Below are 11,525 nucleotides of genomic sequence, written 5' to 3'. Positions count from 1 at the left end.
AAATTCCTATTTAGCCGTGAAATTTCTCTTATTAAGGTGACTATTTGGGATTTACTAAATTGAACTATAATTTTATTGTTATTTTTTCCTTCTTTTAATTTTTTTTGGTAGAATTCCTTTGATACGTAACTATTGATTAATATCGGTTAAATTGAAATGCCGACGGTCAATAAAAGACAAAAACATGAGTACAAGACAAGCTACTAAGCTAAAAAGGAAAATACCGAAGAAGAAAACTAAAACAAACATGATGCCGATTGCCGAGCCGTTGAGCTCGAGAAATCCTGGCCGTCCAATTTCTTTTGCAAGGTTCAATGGCTCAGAATTTCCTGCCTTGGGTAAAACTGGGCGCAGAGGCTTGGGATTCCAAAGACACCGTGATCCTTGAAGGCGTGAACACCCCAGAAGTTAAAGCGAGTAACAATCTGTGTCATCGACGCTAGCCATCTCCTTCTCTTTCATCAGTCGGAGCTGCCGTCCCTCTGAAGCCCGTCTCCGACGTCGAGCACTCTGGAGCGACTTTAAAGGCAGGCAACAACGCTTTTCTTCCCCATGAGATAATCGTTGACATTCTCAAAAGACTGCCGGTAAAATTCCTAATCCGATTTCAGTGTGTGTCCAAAAATTGGAAAAATCTCTTCAAGAATCCATCATTTATCGCAGATCACCTTCACTATTCTGCTAACCGAAACCCTTCCCTTCTTCCAGTACTACCCCCATGTTGAATTCATCATTCGGAATTGTGCTTGCTCTATTGCAACATGCAACTCGTTGAAGTTCATAAGGCACCTCTGATCAACCACTTGTCGCGCCTTAGGATCATCGGTTCCAGTAATGGCTTGGTTTGTATTCGACTTCCTGTCTTCTCTGCTGAATTTAGGATGTATATAGATTCCTTTTTAGTGTGGAATCCGGCGACTAGAGAGGACGAACTGGTGCTTAGAACTATTGATTTTTTGGGTGATTGCTATTTGGGATTTGGGTTCAGTCCAGTTGTTAATGATTACAAGATAGTTAAGATTTATGGTTATAAGGAATATTTTGATAATGGGTTTTTATTTCGGGTTGGTACAAAGAGTTTGAATGGAGTGGATGTGTATGCATTAAGCACAGGGTTATGGAAACAAGTAGAATTTGGGAACTTGGAGGGTTTAAATTTTTATGCTGATGCAGCCACTGTTAGCGGAGCTGTGTTTTGGCTTGGGATTAAACAGGACGTGGAGGGTGAAGATGGACATGGTCGCTGTCACTTTATAGTTTTGTTTTGATTTAGCATTGGAAGTCTACATTGATGGACATACCTATTTTAGGCTCTGATTTAAGATTCAACCTTACTGTGTATGAGAACAAATTAGCTTAGTTTCATCGCACTGGAAGTTTCAAATGTTCTATCTTTAGTTTGTGGGTCAAAGCGGAAGGAACGAGTGCATCTGGAAAGAGATGGACTTGGAGTGAAAAATATATTAGCCGCCCCCTCTTTCCGGGCCCATACTTGTTAAACCCAATGACCATGTGGATAAATGACATTATTGGTACAGTTCTTGCAAGCCTGAACGCACCAGGAAAATTCTAAATGGAGAATGATGTAAAGAACTTGCTTCTTAGTGAAACTGAATGTGAAGAGTAAGGACTGTGCTATCTTTGATCAATCTCACTACTAATGAATTTAAGATGTTTGTTATCAACAGATGGGGTTTTCACGATGTTATTAATTATGTAGAAAGCCTTGTTTCAGTTGAAAACAAGAAGAGGAGGAAGAAAAGAAAGAAAGCCTTATCCTAGATACCAATGGGATAGGTCTAGCATAATGAGCTAGTTCCTCATAAAGTGGTATATCAAGGTTCAAATTTTTGCAGGGAGAGATGCTCATATTTAGTATCTGATGATGTCTTGAAAAGAATATTCTCTAACAAGAGAATACCAGTGGTTATGGAAAAAAATTGCATTATTTAAACACTTTTTTTCCACTAGAAACGCACTGTTGACAGGCTAGATTATTTAACTGTGGTTATAAATTATTGCTGCCCTTTTGATATGTTTGCTGCCATAGGATTTACTGATAGTGATACATAAAACAAGTTTAGGTTTCTTACCTCTTCATTGTATTTATGATAGAGAAATTAATTAAATACATTGGTTTATTTGGAGAAATGAACCCATTAAAATTTAGCTCATTTTGTCTCAAAGTAATGATACATATGCTTTATTTACTTGTTTCCTGTACAAATATGTTTTTGTTTGGAGGTTCATATTGTGAATGGAAGTCTTTATTTTATTATGAATTCCTATCTTCTTTATTATTGTCAAATATATCCAGCAAAAAAGAACAACTAACATTTCTAAGCTAAACTAAAGGAGCAGTTAAATTGAACATTGTTCTATCATGTACAGAGTCTGTAGTCCGTATAAGTATTAAAATATGAAGAACAACAATTAACAAATCGAATGGGCATTTACAAAGATTTTTGTTTAAACCCAAGACTTTTTTTTCATTGTACAATTTCAAAACTTAACAGAGGGGAAAATCATTAGCGACTTAAATGCCCAAAATCTATTCGTTAGACCTTAATTGGGGCTAGGAAACATATTCTTCAAGCCCAATGGCGATTCATAAATTTTTTGTTTTTCTTTATTTTTGGGAAATCATTTTCTTCATTTTAAAAATTCTAAATTAGAAGTATACATCTATAGATGCATACGCAAACTGGCTCAAAATCAAGATAATGAGTTATTTTGCATGAAAATCAATCAAGTAAACAACGAAAGCCAACTAAAAGAGAGGCTGAATTTTTTACTGGGAGATGTGAATAAATTTAGCATTTTTAAAAAAAGTAATAATACAAGTAATAAAAATTCTTAGGGAATACATTAAATTAATGAAATTTTCTAAATTTACTCTTATAAAATTTTTCCCTCTTTTTACATTTACAAATTATTTTCAAAACTCCTCTTTATCTAATGAGGATTAAATAAGTGGAAAATTAAAAAAAAATGATCATTCAATATCTTACAAGTGACTTATATTTAGTACTAAAAAATTTTCTTACAAGTGAGTGTTATAATAAGAATCAGAGTGGTATATTGATGAGTTTTAACATGATAAAAAACTTCATAGAGACTGGAGGGGTATAGTCCATCAATTATGACCCAAGGTTTGGAATGCGAATGGTTAAATTTCTTGAAACTCTGTAAACCAATAACACAAAATAAACTCTGGTCTAGTAACAAGTAAAACTTAAAAGATATGGAATAGAATTTATTTATTATTAATATAATAAAAATTAGTGTATTTATAATGATCTCTTTGCATTTATATATAATATACAATCTCGTTGATTTTATTCACGGGACAAAATCAGTCCATGTGTATGTTTGAGTGAGAACTGAACAAATGCCCACAACTGAATAAAGGATCCAATAAAAAGCAAAAGAAAATGTTTTTTACAAAGACTTATGCTATGTTTAGATGGAGAGAAAATAAGAGGGGAAGGAAAACTTGGAAGGAAAATGGGGGGAGAAGTGGTTTTTCTCCTGTTTGGATAAGAGAAGAAAAGTGGGAGAAAAGAAAAGCTGGGGAGAAAATGAGGTGTCCCACATCCCATTTTCCTCCCAACTTTTCTCTCCATATGTGGAGAGAAAATGAGAAGAAAACATATTTTTCCTCTCTATCCTTACATGTGTTTTTTCAGCAAAATAATGCCTATTTATTTTTTTTTCATTTTTTCACTTTATTTATTACTATCAAGTCTTTCTTCTGTGTTTGCTTCATTCAAAAATAAAATAACTAAAATTGCAAAAATCCTTCTAAAATGAACTGAAAGGAAAAACATGTAGAGTTGTTGTGGTTTTTTTAGCATTGCATTACACAAAATGTTTTTTTTCTTTTTTTACAAAATTATTTGATATTAAAATATAATGACATGATAATATATCTTTATCAAATAATTTGATTTTAAATTATATGATTATGTTAATGTAAATATGGTTTTTCATTATGATATTTAATTTAATTTTAATCAAGATAAATTTTGATATAACAGAAAGAGTATTTTAGTCATTCATATATTTATTTATTTTCTTTCCTTTTTGTTTTCACTTGTCCATCCAAACATAAGAGGTAATAATATTTTCACTCTAATTTTCTCTTCTCTCCATTTCCTCTCCTCTCATCTTATTTCTTCTCAACTTTTCTTTCCATCCAAACAGAGGGTTAGATTAAAAATCAGTCAAAATTATAAGATTGTATAAAACTATGAGACAAATTCTATTTAAAGTTGTATAAAATTAGTATAGATATAGGTGCAGATATAAAATGAAGTGATATAAGATTAGGGTAGACATTCAAATGATTCACATATCAATAAAATGATTTCCCTTGATAGACTTATCGTAAAATTAGAAATAATATTTGCCTAGGCAAAAAAAAAAAAAAAAGGTAACGTCATTTTTAATTCTTAAAATTTGTTATTATTAAGTTTTGGTTCTTAAAATTTAAAACCAGTGATTTTGATTTCCAAAAGTTAATCTCATTTTGATTTTGGCAAATGTCCAAAATTTACCACTTATCTTATTTTCAAGGTGTAACCCAACACCTGATCTTTGATGTTATTTTACCCTTGATCATGTTTACTGAAATTTTATTCATAATATTTTTTTATTGCAATATTTCCCATGATCTTTGGATACACCACTGAGACTAAGGTATTATTAATCCTAGACATAAGATGTGAGTAGAGAAGGTAATGGAATAAGATCACAGTAGATATTTTGTTATTGTTACATTGAGTTCAACGCGGAAACAACTCATAAGTGCCGTAGGAACTCTCTAGAAGCTGAAGCCAACGAAACCCTAACCATCGAGAATTCTGTGGAGCGACGGGAATGGAAGGCAACAACGGTTTTCGGCCCCAAGAGATCATTGTCAGCATTCTAAAGAGACTTCCCGTGAAATACCAAATCCAATTTCAAAGTGTCTGCAAAAATTGGAAAAATCTCTTGAAGGATCCGTTATTCATTGCAGATCACCTTCACCACTCTAGTCATCGACCTTCTTTTCTCTTCCAACAACTCTATAGGAGAAACAATCCGTTGTACTTGTGTTCATTCGATCGTGACTTTCTACTCCATGAAGTCCATAACCCCCCTATGATCGATTACCACTTGTCCAGCTTTGGTACTTTTTCAGATGCTCGGATCATCGGCTCCAGCACGGCTTGCTCTGTATGGAACTCTATGATCGTTATGTGTCTCCTCATAAGCTTCTAGTGTGGAATCCAGCTATTAAGGAGGCGAGAGAAGTACCCCAAGCCACTTATCCTAAAGAGTTATAGGATTTGGGTTCAGTTAAATTGCTAATGATTACAAGATAGTTAATATTTTCATTTCTGGCTCTTATATTGATGCTATCAGGGGTTCATATCGGTTCTGCAAGAGAAGTGTGAATAAGGTGCTAGTGTATTCGTTACGCACGGGGTCGTCGAAAGCTGTGGAAGTAGGGAACACATTAAAGGATCTATGTATTTATTGTGAAGCAGCCACTGATAATAATGGAACCATCATTTGGCTCGCGCAAAATTCGAATGATGATGATGACGTGATAATCTCATTTGACGTAGCGGTGGAAGTGTTTACGTTAATACCAACACCTGCTTTGCCCCATAGATCAACTTCTATTCCTACTTTTTATGAGAACAAACCAGTTATTATTTCTTACAGAGACATAGGAAACTCTAAATATGGTTTCATTGATTTGTGGATGGTTGAAGAACACACGTGCTTTTAGAGGAGGGAGATGGACTTGGACTAAAATATATAGCGCCAGCCCCAATCTCTATCCATACTATTTAACTCCACTGAATATTTGGAGAAATGAAATTGTCTGCACAGTTTGGAGAATTGAAAAATATGGTGATGAGCAAAGAACATTATATTTGTTGAATCTCACTACCAGCAAATTTAGGAAGTTTGTTATGAACAATGTTATTTGTGGCTTTGGAATCTTAAATTATGCGGAAAGCCTTGTACCAGTTGGTAACATTCATTAAGAACCTTGATCCTTAATCTTAGTTATTACATAGCAAATTCACCTTGTCTAAGTACTTTTGGTGGAAGATCATTTGATTGCTCATAAACTTTTGATGCCCTTTTGAGATGTTATTCAGAATGATGATGAATACGGCAAATGTTCACTGCCAAATATTTTTAGTTTTATTTGACATATAAAGATATGTGCACATGCGTGTGTTTCTCTAATTTCAGGGAAAATATCGCTGGTATATGGATTGTGGATTATACCAATAGTTTTATTTCCATATGAGAGCAAATTAGAAAAAAAAAGCAGGGTGAAGTTAATTTTATTTTCTTTCCTGTTGATTTCATTTCTGATGGATTTGAACGAAGGAATATGATGGTTTGTGGAAATGAAGTCATTGCAATTTAGATCAATATTTTACCAGAATGCATCATATGCTTTGTTCCCCCCTGCAAAAATATGTTCTTGTTGCTCTGGATACTATTATTTTTTTGTAAATCTATATAATTAATATTCATTGAGTATTTAAATTTAATTAGCTTTTAGGGTATATTTGGTTTGAGGGGCGTAAGGGTATGATAATGAGAGATTTTAATGAATTTGATTTGAAAAAATGGAATGTGTGGTTAAATGTTTTTAATTAATCTTTTTTACTTTTTCTCTCATGTATTTTCTCTATTAAACCTTTCTTACTTATCCAATTTTTTTAAAGTGAACTAATTCCTGCAGGGAAAATCTCTTAAAAAGATACTTTTAAAAAAAAAATCCAAATCCTTATTCAGGTTACTAAATTTGCAAGAAGAATTCTAAATTAAGATGTTATATTTTGCAATTAACTCATTTCAATTCTAAATCAGCAACTTTTTTTTTATCTCTATAACAAACTTATAATAAATCTTTGAATAAAATTTGATCATAATATGATACGATCTTGAAAATTAACAGGTTCAACTATACAATTAATACGTTTTAATTTTAAATTAACAGCTTTATATCTCCATAATAGTAAGTATTTGAATAAAACTTGATAATAAAACAACTTAAAAAATTAACATGTTTAATTACACAGTTAACATGATTCAATTATAAATAATTAAGAATTTTCAATTCAGAATTCACAAGTTTTCAATTCCATACACAACTTCAAATTAAGTTTTAACACGTTTCATTTAGCTATTAACAAAATATGTAACCATCATAGCCATGATCATAATCACTTCTTGGAATCAGCATAACAAAATCCAACTTCAAATTTTTAATAACTTCAAATCATGTTTTAACACATTTCATTTGGCCATTAACAACACATGTAGCCCTCATAGCATTCTTCATGCTAAACTTTCATGACCAAGTAAATGCAATTAGTTATTCCACATACATATTCATCATAAACCTTACATCACACATATATCAGCGATTCAACTCACTCTAGAAGTCACATTTCACACTTCCTCTCTCCCCCAACAAAAATCCCATCTCCTATAATCCATATGAAGGAAAATGAAGAATCAAGATAGCATGATGAAACTAATAAAAAAACTAACTCATCATTGCCTCATGGATAAGAACTTTTACGTAATGTGGAAATGATAGAAATGATAGAAAGTCCTCGTCTTTCAAGTTTTCGAATAAAGGAAACAATACAATCATTTCATAAAATTTTAAAATCCTTAGTTGAGTCATTTGATCTAATTGGGGCTTTGAAAAATTTAATAAAGCCAAATAAAAATTTTGTTTATTTAAATGTCTTTTTAAGAGATTTTTCCCGCGTCATCTTTGTTCAATGATCCACGGGGTGTAAAATATAGTTAGATTAATGGGTTAGATGTCTATGAGACAATGATTTAAAGCTAATTAGTTATGCATTATTTTCAATTATATTTATAAGAGTTTTTAACTAAATCATGCGGATGGAAAAGTGGTTAAAATTGATTTTTTTTTTTTGTAACACTAAAATTGAAGTTCGCAAGGCACCTTTGATGAATAATTACCTGTCGCGTGTTAGGATCAGAGTTTCCAATTATATCTTGGTATGTATTAGACTTCCCTTGTTCTGTGCTGAACTTACCAGGTATCCCGATTCCTTTTTAGTGTGGAATCCAGCAACTTCTCAGCTAAATTTTTATGCTGATGTAGTTACTTACTGTTAATGGAGCAATGTTTTGTCTTAGGATTAACCAAGACCTGGAGGATGAAGATGGACATGGTCATTGTCATTTTGTAGTTTCTTTTGATTTAGCATTGGAAGTGTTTACATTGATAAACGTAATTATTTCGGACCCTGATTTAAGATTTAAGCTTACTGTGTGTATGAGAACAAATTAGCTTTTGTTCTGTCACACTTGAAATTTCCAATTTTCTGGCTTTAATTTGTGAGTTATAGACGAAGCTGCAAGTGCAGCTGAAAAGAGATGGTGTTAGAGTGAAAAATATATTAGCAGCCCCTGTCCATGCTTGTTAGACCCAATGACCATTTGGAGGAATGAAATTGTTGGTACAGTTCTTGCAACGCCTGAACACACTAGGAAAATTCTAAGTGAAGTGGAGAATGATGTAACGAACTTGGTTCTTAGTGAAACTGAATGTGAAATGGAGAGTGATCGAGTTGTAAGGACTGTGCTATCTTTGATCAATCTCACTACTAATGAATCTAAGATGTTTGTTATCCACAGATGGGGAGTTAGTGATGTTATTAATTATGTAGAAAGCCGTGTTTCAGTTGAAAAAAAAAAAGGCCTTATCCTAAACATGAGCAGTTGGGCTAGTTCTTCATAATATGGTGAATCAATGTTTGAATTTTTATTAGGAGAGATGCCCTACTATTTGACAACGTCTCAAAAAAGTCTCTGGCCAGCAAATTATTGGGGAAAAAAGGAGCCTTATCCCAAATCTTGATAATTGCATTGCATATTTACTTTGTTTAAACACTTCTTTTTTGTGGCATGAAATGATTTTCTGACAGGTTAGATTATTTGACTTTGCCTATAAATCCTTGCTGCCCTTTTGAGAGTTATGTAGAATGACGATGTAGATATTCACTATAAAAAATTTCTAGCTTTATATGACAGGTTGTTGACTTTTATTTCAAAGACATTCATAATTTAGTATTTCATACTTGTTCAGAGATAGATTTCAATTTTATTTAGATTCATATAGTATTAAGAACCACACCATTGGTTGCCAACGTTAATTCTCTTCCAAATCAGCAATAATTAGTGTGGGGATCTATCCCTATGATTGAGTAAAATGTAAGAACCCAATGAAAAAAATTATAAAGACCTTTATAAAGACCTGATTAAAATTAGTTGAATGAGGATCTATGGATTAATCATACCCAGAAATAATGAGACGACAAATTCTATTTAAAGTTATATAAAATTAGCCTAGATATAAAATGAAGTTATATAAGGTTAGTGCAGTTATTCAAATGATTCACATGTCAATCAAATGATTTTCTTTGATAGCCCCATAAATTTGTAAAATTAGAAATAAGATTTTATTAGAGAAGGTAATGGAAAAAGATCATAGTAGATATTTTATGAGTGATATATTGCACAGGAGGTACGGATAAATTAATAATGAAATATATTATGTTATTGATAATTTATGATATGAAATTTATTCATAACGTCTTAGTTATTTAGAAATTTTAAGCATCCAAAAATATATATATTAAGATTAATTTATTTTGTTATTGTTCACATCATATACTTAGATATGGTCGATCAAAACAAAAACTTACGTTAACTATATTATTTTAATACTAATTTAAAATCAATTATTGTACTTGATTTTGAAAGATATTGTTATAACCTATGAGAAACAGGTTCTTGAAGCACAAAATTATAAAATAATATTTGAAAATTAAATTTCCAACCAATTACTTTCTATATATATATATATTCTATAAATATATATTCAAATAAAATAAAGATCAATTTTTTTTGACACACTAGATCAAATTATTTTTAGAATGGGCGGATTATGTATTTAACTATTTATGGAATACGGAGTATTTAAGATGTGATTCATTTAATTCTTCTGATATATATTTGATAATTTATTAAGGGAAAATTTCAACGCACCCCTTTATAGATATTCAATATCTAAAAGCCTCAAAACATTACGAAATTTCACCACAGCATTGAATAAAATGAAATTAAACATTGTGGGTAAAAAGACATTTATATCTTTTCTTTATTTTTTTCAAAATAGGATCAGCTACAATCAATTTACAATAGACATAGGGGTATTTATAACAAAAATTATATGATTTAAAAGAAATATAAAAAATAGCAACAAGAAATTATAATAAAAATTAGGCAATTTATAAGAAACACGAGAGATTTATAATGAAAAGTAAGTGGTTTACAAGAAACAAAAATTATTTTTGTTTGTAAAGCAAGGATACAAATATCTTTCAACTTGTAAAATTTTATTTTATTTTTGTTTAAGAGAATGCAGTGAAATTTCAAAATATTTTGGGGTATTTGGATAATGAATAGCTACAGATGGGTTGCAATCAAATTCTTGCATTTATTAATACGACTGGTCAAACCGCACTAAAATGCCGTTGATGTGGAAACAACTCATATATATAAATATATATATATATATATATATATATATATTCCTGCACCGACTCTCCAGAAGCTGAAGCCAGCAAACCCTAACCATACACTGTGAGTTGTTTTCAATTATATTTATGTATATTTGTGCTGGGCGCAGAGCTCCATACACTGTTCTAAATTTTACAGGCTTTTGTAGAATTTTCAGGAATTCTAACTTATAGTGGAGACTCTGCTGAAATTTCTACAAAATGGTTCATATTTTGATCATATGAAAAATGTGTAAATGTATGTATGTTTTGGCAAGCGAGACACTTCTATTTATGATTACAGTAAAAATGTTTGTTATACATTTTCTGTATGTGTTTAGGCTTTGGAATGTAAGACCTCCCATATTTGGTGCGGACTACCTCCAAATTGAGAGGTGATATGAACAAGTCTCCAATAGAAAAATACTTGTGCTTTAAAAAACAAAAACAAAAAAGCCAACTGAAAGGAGAAATGAATTACACGAACCTCATTATGATGATTCTTTTAAAACTCTAGTGTTTAAAATTTCACCTAAATTTGACATATATCTTAACAGTTACTTGACTTCTTATAAAATAAAATGCACATTTATATTAATAATGAATAATATTTGAAAATAAAATCACACTAATCTTTTTTATCCTAGTGAGTATAACCGACACTTAAAAAAAATATTATATTTATAATCATCTCCTTCCATCTATATAAAATCTACAATCTCATTGATTTTGATTTTGTTTAAATCCATGTGGTAAAATTAATCCACATATATGTTGGTGAGAATTTATTTAAAAAAATTATAAACACCTGATTAAATTAGTTAAAACTATAAGGACTTATGATTTTTTTTTGGCCTGAAGGACTTATGAATTGATTGTCCAAAAAATAATGAGACA

General features: G+C 31.1%; 2 protein-coding genes across 2 annotated transcripts; both read left to right on the top strand.

Moving 5' to 3' along the window:
• Window positions 1-761: 761 nt before the first annotated feature.
• On the top strand, window positions 762-1,268 carry LOC114719467 (uncharacterized). Its single transcript, XM_028904979.1, has one exon. The coding sequence runs from the start codon at window positions 762-764 to the stop codon at window positions 1,266-1,268; it is 507 nt and encodes a 168-aa protein (XP_028760812.1).
• A 3,613-nt stretch (window positions 1,269-4,881) lies between these two features.
• On the top strand, window positions 4,882-5,782 carry LOC114719466 (putative F-box protein At1g70960). Its single transcript, XM_028904978.1, has 3 exons — window positions 4,882-5,090; window positions 5,186-5,323; window positions 5,410-5,782. Exons 1-3 carry the CDS (start codon window positions 4,882-4,884, stop codon window positions 5,780-5,782), a joined length of 720 nt encoding a protein of 239 aa, XP_028760811.1.
• The last annotated feature ends 5,743 nt before the right edge of the window (window positions 5,783-11,525 follow it).

This window comes from Neltuma alba, unplaced genomic scaffold (assembly GCF_004799145.2).
Source record: "Neltuma alba isolate B1F8T4 unplaced genomic scaffold, ASM479914v2 tig00011916_pilon, whole genome shotgun sequence".
In the NCBI taxonomy this organism is placed as follows: domain Eukaryota; kingdom Viridiplantae; phylum Streptophyta; class Magnoliopsida; order Fabales; family Fabaceae; genus Neltuma; species Neltuma alba.
This window is presented reverse-complemented; position numbering and strand designations above follow the sequence as displayed.